The following is a 19,717-nucleotide window of genomic DNA, read 5'->3' on the forward strand; positions in this document are numbered from 1 at the left end:
CCCCTTGATTTGTAGGCGATTGTTAGAGACATAAAACAGATAAATAAAACAAAAAGTGAGAATGATGGGTTAGATTATTTTATATAATTTTATTTGGCAAGGACACATTAAATTGGTCAAAAGCGGCAATAAATAATTTTATAAACAGAAGACTTCTAATTTAGATAAATGCTATTATTTTGAACTTCCTAATCGTCAAAGAATCCTGTAAAAATATACCATGGTTTCCATGTCATATTAACCAGCACAACTATGTTCAAAATAATAAGAAATGTTTCTTGAGCAGCAAATCAACATATTAGAATGATTTCTGAAGGATAATGTGACAATGAAAAATTTTAATTCACAATGTCAATTGTATTTTAATAAAAAATGCAGGCTTAGTTTTCTTTCAAAAACCTGGTAGTGTATTTAGCTGTAGTATTTATGATGTGTTAATGTTGAGACTAAGGTTTTAATTAATCATACTTTAACTTCTTATTTTAATAAGGTTTACAGGGTTAATATTAGGGATGCATGATGTTGGATTTTTGCAGATATCCGATATGTTTCAACTCATTTTGGCCGATAGCTGATGCCAGTACCGATATATTTCCTTTTGTTTGGAAACAACACCAAGTCTCTCCTGTGTGGAAATTATATGCAAATTATTTAGTAATTTTGGTTAGTTTTTAACAAGATCTTATTTGTTAGAATTAAATAAACAATAATGAAGTTATTTTATAATGACAGTACACTGAAGCTTTGAATATAACTATAAATAAACTATATACAGTATTAATCGCTGCATTTATTTTTTCAGAAAGATGCAGTGGTAACTTTAACATTTTATTTTAAGACATTTGTAGATGTAAAGCAAAAGAGTTGTAAAAATTATGAAAAACTTTTAGAGCTCATAATTTGTTTTAAAAATATAACATTACACATTAATGAATAAATCAGTATATTCAGTGTCATGTTTGTGATTTTTTTTATTCATGTAAGCTATAGCTTCTGATTTTATGACATCAATTACTGCTTTATTTAAAGCTGCAGTCCATAGCTTTTGCCTCTTTGTCGCCATTTCTGTTTGAAAACCTGGAATTGCAGCTTTTTTCGGAATTATCTAGCTTGCGTGGGTTGTGAGTTGGCACGGCTTCAGCGTGGATGAATCTAATGTTTTGAGGTGAATGTGTAGCTGTCAGTCACCCCCCCGGTGTGGATATTTACTGTACTTCGCAATCACAGATTCTAGCCTATGTCTAGGAATATATGACACAAATAAGACTTTTCACCGTATATTGTCATCTGAACAAGTAAGTAACAAGTCTGCCACGTTTGTTCTGCCCTGCTGAGGAAAAAAACATTACCATAAATCACGCTACCAATGGTGATTAAATCTAACGATTGGTTAGCTCATATCACATTAAACCGTGCAAATTATTATTATTGTTATACTTTATTCTCAAATTATTAATGTTAACAACATCAGCATTGCGTGACTATGAGTATAGTGTGAATTAGTGTGTAGATTTAAATTTCTGTACAGTCTAATCTCTAATTGTCATGCCATTCGAATTTCATATTAAGAAACTCTTTTAACCCAAAAAGCAAATTATGCTCCCTTTGAACTGGTTTTCTTTAAAATACAAATCTTGTGTAATCCCAGGCTATCTGTAATCAGAAGCACATTTAAAACTAGAATATAATTTAATTTCATTCACATGTGTTTCATATACACATAATCCTTTCTGGATCACAATCTGCCATCAAAATGATAGGTTTAATTACTCCAGCTGCTGAACGAAAAGGCCAAAAACGATGCGTCACCTGCTGGATCCTCACGTGTGACAGCCTAGTAGCCGGGACAACTTCTTTATGTTTACAGACGTGACGTAATGATGCAGTGTCATGCTTGAATTTCCCACGAAAACCTACCCGTACCACTCAAATTAGAAAACATTATTATAAGCTAAACGTTGTGAAACGGGCTAAAGTAAGGCGATAGTTTTGAACACTGGCTGGTTATATACTTGCTCAAATATTAATTTTGGAACATTTTTAACCAAAAACAGTTACGGACTGCAGCTTTAATCAGAAACACAGTAGAGCCCTGCATTTGTGACTTCAGCGCAGCTGAATAGTTCTGCGTTCAAATGCACACAATAGGCTAAAGCTTGCTGCAAAACCCCAGTAAACATAACCATGAATGTGTCTGCGGGAAATAGTAAGGAGATATTTGAATTATTTACTAATAAACTAATGTTTTCTGAGTCTGTGTCACAAGGATGAAGTTGCTGATCCTGACTCACCGTCTCCTCATTAGACGCGCCTTTAGAGAGAAATGCATCTTTATTGATTATGATTAAGATTATAATAAAAGAGTTCTTGTTTTCGATTTTTTTTTTATTTCGTTAAGTGATCATTTAAAGCTTTCTATAGATATATTTATCTTGTCTGTGATGCATGTATTCGCTCAGATTCGTTTCATTTTTGTGAAGCGCTCCTGTTCAAGACGAGACGGCAGAAAGCACATCATGTTTGTTTTCTTTGTTTTATAAAAGAACTACCTTTTGTTGGTATTGTGAGTGCACACAAATACAAGTAGAGCCTTTACAGGTCCGAATGATGTATTACTCTTACCTTTATCAAAAAATAAAAAAATTACGGCGTAGGCTATTTTAATTTGTTTCCACTGAAAAAAAATCCAAAGCTGGTGCCTCCATGTCCTGCAGAGCGCGCTTTAGCTTCCACTCTCAGCACAAACTTAGATATAGGCTAGCGCATATTATTATTATTATTATTAGCGCAGGTTTAACGTTTAAACATTGTTATATGCTTGAACTGTTTTAGTATATCTATAGATTTTATTTTGAGCAAGTGGTGATGATATGAGAAGGCTAAATTTATCAAACATAGGCTATGATCAGCTCATGCCGCTGGCCGCTTGGTCGTTACTAAAAAAAAAAAACGAACAAAAATGCTCCAAACGTTTTTCTAAATGAACGAAATATAATAATTTTGCCATTACACACAAAACTGAACTATTTTAATAGCCGAAACAGTAGTATAAGCTGTTTTAGGAGAAGGGGGGAAAAAAGACGGACTCGGGTCGGTAATTCTGATAAGCTGTCGGACATGGGCCGGGCTAGGGCCTGAGCGTCTCGGGCCAGGGCCGGGCTAGGGCCTAAATTTGAGGCCCGTGCAGGGCTCTAAAACACAGTCTAAACGTTATTTGTGTATGTTACTTTCATTTTATTAAAAGTATGCCAACAGCGCCCCCTACGGAATTAAAACTCTTTACTGAGCAGGCATTAGGACCTGGGGGCGGCTGCCGCTGCACATACTATTACTGTTTACTCTATCACAATCACCATTTAGACAAACCTTTGCTTCAAAAATGAGTCACTGCTGAGGTGATCTAATCGCTAGCACACCCTGAACACATGTGAGTTAACCTATTCCTCTTATCGGCAAGACATATCAGCATAATTCCTATATCAGTCCGATAATATCGTGCATCTCTAGTTAATATGCTCTAAAAGCACCATGCCCAGATCTATGTTGACTGTCAGTGTGTGAAAAACCTCTCTAAAAATGTTACAAAAAGAGGTCTTGTACAATTCAACATTGGTTAGAATCATCAATTATTATCCACCCCTGTAATAAAAAAACATTGTTGTTTTTTAAAGAAATTAATCACCACAGAGCTCCTTTAAGAATGAATAGTCACAGTCTAATCTGACTTTTTAAAAATGTGTAGTTTTGCACATCTCTACTGATGTTGAACTACTAAACTTAACATCTGAATTCTATAAAATGAGTATTAAATCAGACAACAGGAAACAGTATTGCTCCAGTGTTGCATACTAATTAATTGAGAATTAGATCATTCTTGTTGCGGTATAGGCCAGGTCATAATTCACTTGACAGCTGGATCAGAACAGAATAGCGTCTGAGTCACACACACCTCTTTCTTCAGAGCCTTGTGAACAGAGACGTGCTCATTGAGAGTGCTCAAAGACGAGTGTGGCATCTTAAAGCTCTGTCCAGTGGCAACTCCCTGCATGACATCTGGACTGAGAGTGTATGTTGAAGCCAAAAGGCTTGGCTCACTCAAAGCGATTAAGTCAGAGAGAAAATTAAAGTTTATTTTGCGTTTGGAGGTGCACTGGGTTCATGTGACAACCACGAAGTGCCAGTGATGTTCATGTTCTTGTTGGTTTATAACGGTCCTTTCTGTGTATAATTGTTTTTTAAAGGATGAGGTATGCCTCTAAACACATCACTACAACATTTACAAGTGCAAACTAGGCAGCTACAAAAGTTCGCCTTTCGATATTTATGTAGGTTCCTCTCTAATTTTCTGGTGCTCTAGGCAGAACATGAAAACACAAAATATGCTCTGTGGTTGCATGTAATGCAACTGTATATGTGGTGACATTTTAATAGGTTACATGCAATCCTTTTTTGACATTAAGAGAGAAATAGAGGGCTGACAGAGCTTTGTAGAACTCAGAGAGGGTAGAACTTGGTTACCCAAGTAGTCCTCTTAAAATTGTACCACATAAATGTTCCCGAAGGGAACATAATACAATGTCTTGAAGGACTATTAAGGGCAATAAAGACTTCTGCATTCGATTCGATGGCATTTTGTTTTCATCTTAGCTCCATGTAATACCTAAAGGAAGTGTTCTTAAATACAATACTGCTTTGTTCGCGTAGTTCACGGGAATCAGCTGTAATTCAGCTTTTCCGTATAAAGCGCCACCTGCTGTCAGAGAGTGGATTTACAGACACTTGTTTACATTCAGCCTGTGTGCAGTTTCTGTCTGGCCAAAAAACGGACCAAATTTGCATGCCCTGCTGTAAATTTTAACCGGTTGATGAAAAACAAGCTTATGTGGAGTCTACACATTTAAACAATTCAGATAAGCTATATAGAATTATTTATGGAGCAGATAAGTGGATAGAGAGTTGGACTTGTAACCTGAAGGTCGTGGGTTCGAGTCTCAGGTCCGGCAGGGACTGTAGGTGGGGGAGTGAATGACCAACACCCTCTCCACCCTCAAAATCACGACTGAGGTGAGACCCTTGAGCAAGGCACCGGACCTCCAACTGCTCCCCGGGCGCCACAACATCGGCTGCCCACTGCTCCAGGTGTGTGTTCACAGTGTGTGTACACTTGAATGGGTTAAATGCAGAGCACAAATTCTGAGTATGGGTCAACATACTTGGCCACACACCACTTCCCCCCTCCCCTTCCCCTTATTAATCAATTATCATTTTGACTTAACTCTTTACTTTAAAGGCTGAAATGTGAGGTTTACCTTTATATGAAACTTTTTCAAAGCTTTATTTGAACATTTACATTATTTATTTGAACATGTTATGAAACTGGTGTCAGTCAAGTTGTCATTTAAAATCCAGACCTCATTGGTAATGTTATTGTTTTAGTGATTATGCAAACAAAAAGTCATTTTATTTGCTGTTTGTTGATTTTTAAGTATAAAACTTGGTGAAGTGATTTATGTATCGGTACTTTTTGAACATTTCCAGCACATTTTAACAATACCGTGATAATACTGATAACCGTGATAATTTTGGTCACTATAATCGTGATGAGAAATTTTCATACCGTTACATCCCTAGCATATACTAAGACTGACCTCCAAAAATCTATAATCACAAAAATAGAACTCTCAAGAAGCTAACAAAATGAGCATGTCAAAAATGAATCACGATTGATTTGACACTAAAAACCTCTGGTGATGATGGTCATAAAACAAGCCAGATGGACCAAAGAATTCATCCATGTTTAACAGCAAGACTATTTTCAATACATTATGAACCTAAGGTTAATAAAGTACCTTAAAATGATAGCAAATAGTTTGAATCTCTAGTTTAAGATACATTTTTATTGTGTGCATCTAAATTTGCAAATGCCCTGTCCCAAATGGCACCCCAAACCCTCACAGTCTTCTTCCAAGCCCACACTTTTGTGACGTAATGCAGCTTTGAATGTTAGGTAGTCAAAGTCTGCTGCAGAGCTTGCCTAACGAGGCCAAGTTGGACGCAGAAAAACTTACATTGATATGAAACCTACTTAGCATTCTTGAAGTTATCCTAAAATAATAAGGTGGAAATGGAACTATTAGTTTGTGTATACCAGGGGTCTCCACCTTCCAGCAGAGTTTAGCTCCAGCCCTAATTATACACGCCTGAACCATCTAATCAAGGGCTGTGTCTGAAATTGCAAATTGCCCCACTACACCTCAATAGTGCACTATTTGAGGGGATAGCCATTTGTAGTGTGTCCAAAACTAAAGTGGACATTTTCGAGAACATTCATTGAATCCCATAATGCAAATTAATAATGAGTTTACAACCAATGTTGTAACCAACTTAATGTCTAGCCACTAGAGAATACCCATGCACTGTGAGGGTCTTGCCAAATGCCATCCGGATGGCACTTTTGGTGCACCAATTCTCACTGGTGTTTGCTGGCTCGTTTTCATTCACTCATTCAGCAGAGTACATTAGTTGAGTAATGTATAGGAATAGTGAATGCAGTTGTAGGGGGTGTTTCTGGATAAAGCCAAGGTCTTCAGGATCACTAAAAACGTCCAGGCAGTTGTCTTGAAATTAAACTCTGACACTGTGTCCTAACTACACGTGACGCGAGATAAAAGGCATCTTTTCCATGTTAATCAGAGTTTTTGTCCAAACTAGCCATGACGGCTACATATGAAATTTCTATTTTGGAAACGGTTTCTATTCTGACGTCACAGCTGAACAACATACACATTATATGACAGTGATAATCTCAAGTAATGATTATGTGCTTTATTCAAAGTTAAATGTGTCTAATGTGAGTTTGAATATCATTTTGCATGGGGGGGGGTTAATTCATTTTTTTTTTTACATTTTTAAAAAATATATAATTATCTCACCTAAATGTTTGATCATGCGGTGCATTTTTGTTTTTACAATGGGGCAATTGTTGCACAATAGCTTACATAAAGCAAAAGCCTGATTTTGTGAGCTGTATCTTAAAGTCTCTGCGGAATCCCGCGCACGCTGTCTGCGAGTAGCCCAATTTTTGTGACCACGTGGACAGTCCGCCTACAACAGCGCTGGCGAAGTGAATGTTATGTTTGTGTGCTTTGACTGCATGCATACTGTCTTTAGGAGAGCACACAAGTGCTGAATGGTTAAAACACTGGAAAGACTTCAAAAGAAATCCAAATTATAGTGTCGATGCGCCACTGCCTTGATTGTTCAAGTGACAATTCCTGTGTCAGCTGTGCAGCATGCATCTCATTTACTGCAGAAGCAATGTGGTGATCTGAAGCATTTGCTTATTTTGAGAGGGAAAGAGAGGGAGGACATGGTGATTCACTCACGCTGTTTGTGAAATTACGTCTCACAGAAAGTTTTCAAATTTCTTTGTAAGTTATTTAATAAAAAAATATGAATTGTACCTCACCTTCAGCATTATAAATATTTTATATTTTATCCAATTTTTTATCCATCATTTCAAACCTCTCACAGCAGGCACGTTGTCAGCTTGAGATAGGTTTATGAGACTGGCCTTTATAGAGACTGCCGATCAAACTTCCCAAAGTAATTATCAGTCAATAGCTAGCACCCCAACTAAACTCTGCAGGAAGATGGCCCTTTAAGAGCAGGATGGGCATTCCGGACATCTGTGGACTTATTCTAACAATATTCTAATAGCATTCAAGCATTACCAGATTAAACTCTAGTGATGAACAAATAATTGGCCGGCATTTAAGCCACACCAAGATTATTGGAAGAGGGCGATACCTGCATCTTTATATTATAAACTACCAGTGTGGTTCTAAACCTTGTCCACCCTGAGCACAATCTGTTTTACTGCATACCTGCTGTAGTTCTTGTCGTAGCTCCGTGCAACTCAGCTCCAGCTTGTCTCTGTCTTCATGTGCCGCTTTAAGCAGACTTTCCAACTCTGTGTTGTCACTTGCACTCTGCACTGCCTTCAGCTCAGCTATCTTCTGCCGCTCCACCTCCACTTGCACCTTCAAACTAGCACTCTCCGCTCTCAGAGACTCCGTAACTAGCCGCTGTTCCTCAGTTTTCCTCACCGCCTCATCTTTAGCAACCTTCTCACTCTCCAGATGCCCTCGAAGAAGCTCTACTTCTTCTTTTAAGCTCTTCACAGCGATTTGTGCCTCCTGATTCTCCATTTCCAAAGCTCTAAGACTCCCTGTCAGCTGCTGCTGGATGTCTACCAGCTTCTCTCTTTCAAACCGGGAGCTCTCCACTTGCTCAGCCAAACGTTGTTCAAGCTCTGCTACCCGAGAGGCACGTGAAGCCTCAGCTTCATTACACTGAGTTTGTTCTCTAAACCTCTGGAGAAGGGACTCGTTCTGTTGCGCCAAAAGTTCTACACGCTCCCTTTGCTGCTGTAGGGAAGTTTGTAGTAGGCCCTTCTCCTCTGCCAGACGCTCATTCTCAGATGTTAGCTCCTGGACAACCTGTTGCTGGTCAGCCAGCTCCTGTAGAGTGGCCTGAAGTTCTTCGGCTGTACTGTGGTGACTCTCTTCCATCTTCTGGATGCGGTCTGTCAGGGACTCCACTGAGAGCTCTTTCACTGCACCACTAGGCACAACACTCTTAATGCTACTACTGACTGAGTCAGAGCGTGAGGGAATCTTCTCAAACTCTGAGGATTCTGAGGAGGTTAAAGGAGAGCCTTTGGTTTCACTACCAGATGATGCAGAAGTTTTAAGGTGGCTTCCATTGACTGCACTGACGGCATCTGAAGTGGTGTTTTCTGGAAAAACCCCATTAACTGAATGCTTACTAGAGCTGGTAAGCAGTGTTGTGGTGCTCTCCAATGTAATAAGCTTCTGCTTCAAAGCCTGATTCTCTTCCCGCAAGGTGGCCAACTCACGCTGGAAACGTCCGTTCTTCTCCTTCAGTTCCCCTACAAGCACCTGGATGTCTCCAGACTGTGCTGGAGCCCTTTCTATCTCTGAATTCCCCTCTGGTGTCCCAGGCTCTGATGATGAATCCTTCCCTTTATGCCGCTGGAGCTCCATCCGTAACTTACTGATCTCAAACTCTTTGGTTTTGGCCTCAGCCAGAAGCTCCCTCACCTGACTCTCCAGCAGGTTCTTGTCAAAAACAACAGACTCTGCTTTGGTCTTGGCAGAGCCACGTGAATGCTTGGACAGCATGGACAGACTAGAGGTGCTGGCACTGGTGACCATCTTTTTGGCTGTGGTGCTTTTTTGTTGGTCACGCAATGACACGCGTTCCCTGGAGATGCTTTGTGGGTTCTCACGAGGAGCTGGGATCCCTGACTTTTTGGTTGATTGGACACCTGGGTAGAGAGGAGATAATGGTATTCTGTTAGTGTTGGAAGTCTTTGTCTCAGTATATGCTGTACAAAATAGTTTGCTTGAGAAATACGACCAACCAAAACCATTCCTCTGGGCAGCTATATCTCTTTTTTTAATCCAATAAATGTTGTGATAAAAATTTATGATGTTTTCATATGACTAAGGCCATAAGAATTAAACAGTAATATGCTGAAACCGCCTAAGCAACAATATTGTTTTAGTTAGCCAAGTCCTGTCCACCAGACCAGAGATGTGTGACAATGGCACCATTTTTCTCATTCCATTGTACAAGGCCTGGTGTATCTGTGTGATAGGTCATTCATTTAGAGTGATGACAGGACAAAATGTGTTTTGTCTTGTCACATTCAAATGGCTACCAGGCACTGCCTCACTACACTGTAGCCATAGCAGCACAGCAGAAACAAGAACACTGGCATCTGACTTGCATCAGAATGGGTGTGGGTGATGTATATCCCCTCTTTATGCTGTTTGCAAAATGGAGGTTAATTATTCTTTAGGAGGGGAGGCTGGTGAAAGGACTTTGTGGGTTTTGGAATAATCAGCAAATACCAACACAAAAATATGCTGGACTGGGGCTTGTTAAAGCTGATGCCTTAACCTAATACAAAGAATATTTCAAAATGACACAGTATTCAAAGGGATCACTGTTCCTCAGGCCAAAAAAAAAGTCAACCCAGGGGGCGTTGAGATGGTAGAGAGAGATAAAACTACAAATATAAATGGAATATAAAACTACAAATACAGAGGAACACAAAACATCTTCAATGAACAAGAGATATGTATAGAACAGAAATACATGAACGCAAACACTTTACTCAATACAACATAACATACAAGTGTTTGTGTATTAATGTCCCCAGCATTGTTCATGCTACCCCAGCAATGTGGTACCAAGATCTGCATGTGCAAGCAACATTCATAGTTTCTTCAGAAAATTGAATAATCTAGTTTGTGAAGCCATGACTTCATCTCCACTTAGCCACACTGGCTGTTTAGCAGCAGTCTTGTGTTTTCTGAAAACAAATATAGCAAATTTTAATACAATAACCTGATCTATGAAAATGTTTAGCACTGCGGATAAAGTGAAACTTAGCATGACGAATGATACAGTTTAGGGTGGCTTTAAGCAAAGTCTGATTTTAAATAACGCATGAATAATTTGATATAGTTCTCTCGCTGATATAACCCTGAGAGAAGTGTTCCGTGTGACGGGACAGAGTTATTCAGATTAATGTATTTGAGTTTTCCTTCTTTATCTGAGAGCTGAAACTAAATGAATCACTCCACTTGGAGAGGCTGTGCTAGGACCAGAGATGCTATAAAACTGTAATCTACCTCTCGCTCTCACACACACATCCATCAAATACAAAACCAGGACACTCACTCCTGCATTATACATTACCATTTTCATCTGCAGCAACATCATAACTTCTCAGAATTGCTTCTTATAAAGTCATAATACTTAAGAATTTATTTTTATTTCCTAATACTAAATAGTTGGTTTTAGCAGCACAGGGTCATCATGCCACCACTCACAAGAATTGATTCTTATAGAGTCATTTATTGCCATTCACTGGGCAATGATATATATTTGCAGCATAATAAGTAAAGAATGGGATTAAATATTTTATTTTCCATTTGAGTGACTAATGCCTGGGCAGTGCCATTTCTCCACAATCTCATCTTAATACACTGCATGAATCACCCTTTACTGAATTCAACTATTCCGTCACTGCTGACCTCCCCCAGTGCTGGGAACATGCAGAGAATCACACAAGCATGCACAAAATAGACATGTTTCAGTTAAGAATGGATAGTAAGAAATGGTCTGTTTGACATCTGAGGTTGTTGCTTATTATTGAGGTTGTTCAGATTTGACAAGAAAAGAGACAAGAAAATTAATCTGACATGTTGACTAGTTATTGTGTCCTTGTCCAGTACACATGCATATATGCAACTTGAGAATTAAATGCAACTTCACGAGATCTGAATAAATTGCCTGATGGTGTTGGGTGACCCAAAGTGTAAATTTACGATTCTTCCTAGTTTGCAAAGAGGTTGCAAATCTGCTGCTGGTTCATTCAAGCAGTTAAAGGGAACAAAAAAAAAAAAAGCAGGAGTACGCCAGCAATTGATTAATGTCCACACAAAAGAACCTTAATTCTTGTGCAAGACAAGCTCTTCCTGATTCCAAATTTATCTGAGCTTGGCTGCCCTCATGCTTGAATGACTATGAAAACTTTCTATTTTTAGCCTTTGGAAGGGGGGAGGAAAAGAAGAAAAACAAAGAAAGACAGGGAAAGCAAGCGAGAGGTGGTGTGGGACTGGGAAGGTAAACATCAAGCTAATTATGCATTTGCAAAAGCAGGTTAATTGGAAAGGAAAGAGGCAACAATAAAGGCTTGAGAAAAAAACGGATTCAGGGTCCTTGTTGAAAAGCAGTACTTCAGCTTTGTGTAGGAGATCAGAGTGTGGGAAATATACAGGTCTGAGTCATCTGTCCATCCTTAATCTCGAAAACCAAAAGACAAGGCCTATATTGTCCTATTGCCACTAAGCAGAGGCTCATATTGGTACATTGAGTAAATAAAATGGGACATTTTATTCAGAGACAAATATATTCAACATTACAATGAATGGGGTTTTGGTTTCTATAGTGACAGTAATGAATTCACTCTAATGTGAGCTGGTTCAGTGCACAAACATGACTCAAATAAAGATCTCACTGTTGGCTGGGCTGCAATGTGAGGGAAGCTAACATAATCATTTAAGAATTATGTTGTTTTGTGAAACATGACAGTATGGGGTGAGTTCAAAAAGAGAAGCCATTGAAAGCTAAAACTGACTGACTGCAATAATGTTGCCATTAGCAGCATTTATGTTTCCTCTTAGCATAAAGCAGCATTACCATTTAAAAAATATTTTACTTAAAAAAAATCAAAACCTTTTTTATTAACCTGGTCCATTGAAAAACACAGCTTCTTCATTCAGAGATGTCCTGCACTGCTGATTATATAACACTAAAGTAATACCGCTGCATGTTTCACTGCATTAATTGGACAACACATTCAATCATCTGTTTGTAATTGTGGATCAAGTTTGGAATCACCGAAGTAATCACAAGGCTGAACAGCTTCAAGTGTGACCTGCCAAGAAATGATGGAGTGTAGTGCATCATGAAATGAACCTGGTGTAATTAACTGCAAAAAGTTGACAGATACGCAAAAGCAGGCAAAGTACAGTCAGCTGTCATTGCATCAGCTATTAGCAGTGACATGAAAAAGTCACAGCAATCAGAGATGCATTTGTAAGATGAGTAAAGATCTTCAGATTGGGAAACTCATTTTAAATGGTTAATAAAAAAGCATCAGCCTCTGGGATTTCAGGGATTCCAGGGATTCCCAAACTTTTTTGTCAGCCAAACTTCTTTGACCCAAAATATTTACTTGAAGTATCCCATGAGAAGTCAATGTTTCCATAATCTAATCTAAAACAACTTCAAACTTTTCAACTTTTTCATCATCTTCCACCGCCCTGTTTAAGAGACCTTACCCTCCACCCATATGAGAGGAAGTTCCAGTTGGCCGGACTAATATTTTCCAGTCAAGTGTCCTGTATGTAAGAGCAACAGCCTAAACAGAATTTCTGGTTCCCTGCCACATTTTCCTGTTGTCCAGCTAATGAATGACATGGGCACATCATAGCTGCCTGTAAACATGTAGATATAGTCAGACAGCCCTGCTGACATTCCACTCCACATCCTGCATGCGAGGGAAAACGGAATCAATGACTTTCCATGTGCGTCAGACCGGTGACACACTTTGCCCATCCTGAATGGTGAGAATGACCAATGGTAAGGGAAGCTAAAGTCTTTTATGATCCTGCTATCACTATGCCAGTCTGAGTGATAAAAAAGTTTAAGATGTCTGAGAAACTGTACAACGAACTGTAAAATCAGAGCATTCTATTCATCATGTAATTCTTTACTTGAAAGTATGGCTGTAAAGAATTACATGATGAATAGAAAGATAAATGTGAATATTTCAAGATCTCAAACAATTTGGGGAAGTGTGTCATGTTTTGTGCCTCAGACTATAAAAATCTCCTTGCCTTGTCAAAGCAGGAAATTACATCATGTGGAGGTGCTTGCAATATTACACAGTTAAGGCACGGTCACACTGCACTTTTCGTTCCATTGACTTCCATTCATACACATGCGAATGCGTTAGACCAGAAACGCAAGGCCGTACGAAAAGTTTTCACATTTCGCTGCATTCCAAAGTTCAAGCTTGTTGAACTCTGGCCTGCGAATTCACATCACGTGCCACTGCGTGACCAACGGCAGATCAATACGTGACCCCGTAGCTAATTTAAAAGAACATAAATTTAAAACTGCAGTGCTGAGGGAAAGTGTAGTAGATTGTATGTTTTTACATTTTAGATGTATTTTTATTTGTCATGTGTTGAATTTGACTTTTTAAAAAGACGCTGCAGAGCATGATGTCATATCACAACCGTTGCTGCATCCGAGGGAATTTTGCACACTCAAAGTCAAGTGTGACCAGGACTTTAGAGCCACAGTGAGTACATTAAGTGGATCTGGTCCTTTTCCATGTGTAAAATTTCACACTGTAAAGCCTGACATGAAATTACAGTCAGAAAAATCCATTCTATTTTTCGAATGGAACAGTTTATTTAACTTTTGACAAAATCTAAAAAAAAGTTGCATATGTGTTTTTTGTTGTTTATAGCAGGCTTTTATGGCTCATATAGTATGATATAAGAGAATACAGAATTCATACAAACTGTTTTATTCAGAGCACCAAACTGAGCAAAATGCAATTTTGTGCAGTTACTCATGTTCATATGGCCAAAAAGTAAGATTAAATTTCTTAAAATAAATCAATTAGATCTTTATAACAGCATAGCGGACTGTTTAAATCAAATATAAAATCTAAAATATCAGTTGTCACTCTATATCTCCCAGTAATATATCTTAGTAAGATGATATTTAAATGCTTGGTTTTATGATCAAAGTTCCTTAGTTTTTATTACTTGGGGCAAAACATATAATGCATTACAACACAATGGTGATTGAGAGATAAATAAACATTCCTCAAAAACCTGGCATTTTAACATGACGTTTTCTAAAAAAATTATGAATGGACAGTCAAGTAAAAAACAAAGTTGCTTCAGTCAAGTGTTCATCTTAAAATATTATAAGCAGTATAAGAGCTATTCTCACACTTCCTTTTTCAATAAAGATTTCACATCAAAAAGACACATATTACAACCTAAAAGGGAACATTTTTAGAATGATATCAAAAGGCCTTTTACTTGTTAAAAAAACAACAACTATCAGACAACAAAAGGCATGCAGTAGACGGTATACAATAGGATTTTAAGACAGGTTTCATCATATTGTTAATTTAGAGGCCTTACAATGTGCAAATCAAATATGATATGGTAAGGTTAACAGAATAAAGTTTGATTATATAATTTCAGAATAGGGAGTGCAATTTGGCTCTTAGAGAAGCATGAAGTGTATGTATTGTATGCAGAAATTAGGATTGCTGTGGTTGTTTAATATGCATTCATCAACACACTGTGTGGTTTGTGGTTACTTTTCATGATTAAAATGTAATTATGCAAATATTTTAACCACACTGGTTGACCATAACAAAAAAACAATTTACCAAAAGTATTTGGAATCCTCAAAATAGCCTTACTATGTACTTGCACCTAATACCCTCCCTTCAGCATAGACTTAAAGTTCCTCTCTTCTTTCCTTGTTGGGAAAACTTCCTACTTTCTGGTCTGCTGTACTGCATACCAATCTTCTGTGTAATCTACTGATGGACTTTTAGTGCTTTCTCATTCATGAACCAATCACATTTCAAGCCGTCAACTCTAATACTGAGTCAGCCGTTTGATTCTGCTTGGATTACTGCCTCAGTCATGTCATTTGACAGTACATTGCCTCTATTTACTGCACTGGATGACCTCCTGCTCTGGTCAGCTTAGCCGTATGGTAAAAATTTGCCTAAATTCTTAAAACAGAATCAGATGGGAAAAGACAAGTGAATCTCAATTTAGTCGGGCTAAGGAAAGACACCTAACAGCTAACACCTGATGGGGGGCTGTATTAAATCTGGGCAATTTATAGCTACAGAGAAATGTGGATCTATGTAGCTTAGTATGTCACTCAAGAGCAGAAGTCCACTACCTACCAAATACACCACTCACTTTTCTTTCTAATTCTATTTGGAGTGCCATAAAATGATCTATGGACACTGAGCAGAGTTGCCTTGATAAGGACATTTTAGCACTTGGTTCATACATTGTTCTTGGTTCAAACCCAATAACAACTCACCAACTTATTCTGGGAGAGACAAAAACAAGCCAGATATAGCTCTGGAATAAGGTTTCTTCAGTGGCAAATACACCAAATTGTCAGAGAACATGTACGTTCACTGGATTTAGATTTCTTTCCATTTCTGTTTTCAGGTATCTCTGCTATGTGCATCCTCAGAAGAATCTCCAGTTATATTAAAAATGTCCACTCGCACTGGGCATGCAAGAAAACATAACTTCATGTGCACTGGGACAGATCCGAGCATGAACTTGACATTTTTGAAACGTTAACCTAATTTTCTTGCTCATCTTTCAGATGATAACAAATTCCTTGCAGTCTTGCCCAGAGAATGAGAGGCAAATACCAACTAAGCAGCTTCAATGGGTGCGTCAAACTGTCCTTTGTCTGTTGACTGCGAAAGCTTTTTAACACCACCACTTTAACATTTCATGACAGGAGACAAATGATTTCTGTAATGGACAAATAATTGCAAAGGTATGTTTATCTATCTATAGTTTTGCAAGCAAATTATTTTATGATTATTTGCTTTTATCATGATGACCTTATCCTCTTTTTGCCAGCATAATAATTTATACTGCATCTCTTTATGATCCAGTAGCATGAATACACATTTACTTGTATATGTGCTGGGATACAACACCCATAGACTAACAGGATAGAGAAATAATTCAAACATGACACACCTTAGCTGACAAACATACAGTGTGTATAAGAGAGCATGTTTACTATAATGAATAAAACTCTCATACCAGCAACAGAAAAAGGAACACTATGAAGAAAAGAGACAGAAACACATTGCCAGGCTCTCTCAATCTCTTGGTGTGTTCATGCTGAACAGGCAGATGTTTTGTCTGTTTGACATTGGTTCAGCTCATAATGATTCTGCTCATTTAACATCACTATAACATATCTAAGAAAGAACAAAACCTTCCTTCAATTGTCTTAAACTCTTTCCTCCTTTTGGCATTGAAACCCAGCAGAAAGTGTTTTTGACGATACATACACTAGGGGTGTGCACGAATAGTCAAACATTCGAATATTCGGTCTGTAATTATTATTCGAACAATAAAAAAAATATTCAACATTTTACTATGTTAATTTGTTGGCTGTGAATGCAGGGAATCCATGATAAATCCTAAGCAGTTATAACTACATGCACTGGGTAGCGCTGTGGAGCGTGTTAAGTTGATAATATTTGATCACAGAACGTCGTCATTTGCCTCACGAAGTTTGGATTTACTTTGATCTAAATGATCTTACTAAATTATCTGACAAAATGTAATTACTTCTGATCAGATGAATTAGTGAAACTGATTTATCATACTATCACCACCACAATGAGAAATCATGAAATCCAAACACAGTCGACTGAGAAAGACAGCTGTCCATCACTGCATTCACGACTGCAGGTGAGCGCGGCTGTACTCCGATTGAGCCGAGAAGAGAGTTTATCTGAAATTATCTTCAGACATATATAAAGTTTTCTCGAGGGAGAGTGGTTTAACACAAAGTGCTAAGAAACTGTTAGCACACGTTATCTTTGTCAGCGCGTACTTACTGTTATCAGACTGAGGAAAAAACTTTCACCCTAGCATGTGAATATTATTGTTTCTCTCAGAACTAATACGTGAAACAATTAAAACAATAAATATAGGCTGACTCGAGTATATGTAGCCTACATTCTGTACTGTAATTGGAACGGTCTGCTTGATTTTTCCGTTTGCTCTGCTTGATCTTGAATGCTTTTTTGAATGTATTTTTTGTTGTTGTTGTTGTTTACACATGTTTTCAATCAAAACCTTGCAATATAACGTAACGTTGTTGTAGAACATTGTTGAGTAACGGCTAATCATAAGCTTGTTCAGAAATTGTGACAAAAACTTGATAATGAAAAATAACGCCTTTCTCATTAAACCTCATTTAAAAAAAACATATTCGTTTTTTATGAGCCCGAATATTCGAATGCAAAATTCTTGGAAAATGCCCATCCCTAACATACACATATCTCATGAAGGCAAGTCAGATGCATTCCAGTCTAACCTCTTCTAATAAGCTCACTGTGTGCAAGAGACTTTTCTTGCAGCAATTCTTTTGCTGAGGTTATCCTTTCATACTAATCTGGGACCAGCTCTGCCATTACATATCTAATGTTATTTGCTCATTATTGATTTTATGTGACTATTAGTAAAAATATAAAAAAATAATAAATGCCATTAATTCTGCCCACTTACCTACCACCCGTCTTACACTGCTGTTCAAAATTTTTCATTTTCAAAAATGCAGTAAAAACAGTAATATTGTGAAATATTAGTAACATTTAAAATAACTGTTCTATTTGAATATGTTGTCAAATTTAATTTATTTTGTCAAGCCAAAGCTGAATTTTCAGTAACCAGTCTTCAGTGTCACATTGCATGATCCTTATGAAATCATTCTAATATGATGACTTGCTGCTCAAGAAACATTACATATTTTTATCAATGTTAGATGTTGTATCAATTTTTGTATCCAAAGTTTTTACTCTCACTTTTAAGAAATGCAATGCATCTTTGCTAAACAATATTAAACATTTGTTGTTTTTTTTCTACCACATGTAAAAGCGTGCAGTAAAACTTTCATTGTGCAATGTAAATTAAATGACTTTGTCTACCACAGTAATGTAATATCTTTTAATTATCTTTTCTCATCAAACTGATTTATGAGAAACATTGAAACATGAAGTTATTCAAAACTCAACTGATTTGATTACAATTTGCACTTGATTGACAGCTCTAGTTTACATCCATTTGGCTGCAGCAGGGAAGTGCCACTTTTAACCGTGAGAAATAAAACTTGCTGATGAGAGCTAGGGCAGAGCTGTGCCCTTGAGCACAACAGCAGGTCACCACCCTTTCACAGGTGAAACACTTTGCATAATCTCCCCATTAATCACACCTCTCTGCACACAGGACACAGCAGCTCACGCAATGAATACCTATCAGACTGGAGAACATTAAGAGTTCTGAATGAAAATATCTTCTGTTGAATTAACCTGTCCAGAGAGAGAGGATTTCAAATGATCTTAAAATAACTGTTCAAGTGTGCTCGTATAAAACCTCTTGCTCTGTGGTTGGTGTTGGGGATAGTTGCTAGGTGGTTACTTACTGGACAAGACAAAATGTCCACCCTCAAGTCTCTATAATATTTTGGTATCTAGTAGGGGTGTGCGATATATATCATCTGTGAAAATATCGTAATTGTAGTTTTAACGATGTGCGATTTGACATTATTAAGTGTTTTGCAAGTCCAGATCTGCCAACCTTAGAAATTGTTTTGGCGTACCACTTGTGTGATGGCAACGGGGTGGGGGTTTGTTCCTGAATGAATCAACTGTTTAAATGATTCGGTTCAATTGCAATGACTCACTTATCAACAGTGACTTGCTGCCACCTGCTGGCGGTATTAATTTCACATTCAAAGTATCTTTAATTATTTAAATAATTTCAAATATCGGTTTTCAACTTTTTATTTTAAATGCATCAAAACATTATTTTTTTTGCATTTGTAAATCACAGGTTAAATGCATTCATGTCCTGCATTAAACAGTGTGTAAACATCTAAATGCCACTTCAGATGCAGCTTCTGTGTTTCCTCTGCATTGCAAAGATGAATTTTGTTGATACTGATTTAATTTGCTTGGTAACAGCCCAAATGTCTTATTATTCTAACTCACTGATTAAATGTAAGTATTTGACTCAAAAGACAATGGACGTTTTCAGAAAAAATGGCTTTATAAAGGTAAGAATGCCGATAAAATGTAAAAATCAGTTTCAACTTTTTGAAACTGATTTTTATATTTACATTTAGAAAAGATTAATTTCTATCATTGTGCACTGACCACCACACAGAATATGAGGAATATCAAAAACTTTAGAAGTCAGCTGTCTACAGCAGTCCTTAAAGTACCAGC

At 37.6% G+C, this 19,717-nt stretch overlaps 1 protein-coding gene across 2 annotated transcripts in view; it reads right to left on the reverse strand.

Annotated features, from left to right (window-relative positions):
- The window catches only part of specc1 (sperm antigen with calponin homology and coiled-coil domains 1), a 143,089-nt gene that overhangs the window by 55,073 nt on the left and 68,299 nt on the right, over positions 1-19,717 (reverse strand). For both annotated transcript variants that reach the window (XM_079419327.1, XM_079419326.1), the window contains one exon: positions 7,887-9,352. In XM_079419327.1, coding sequence (XP_079275453.1) covers positions 7,887-9,352 — 1,466 coding nt within the window. The remainder of the gene's footprint in view (positions 1-7,886; positions 9,353-19,717) is intronic.

Source organism: Barbus barbus (genome assembly GCF_936440315.1).
Source record: "Barbus barbus genome assembly, chromosome: 6".
Lineage (NCBI taxonomy): Eukaryota > Metazoa > Chordata > Actinopteri > Cypriniformes > Cyprinidae > Barbus > Barbus barbus.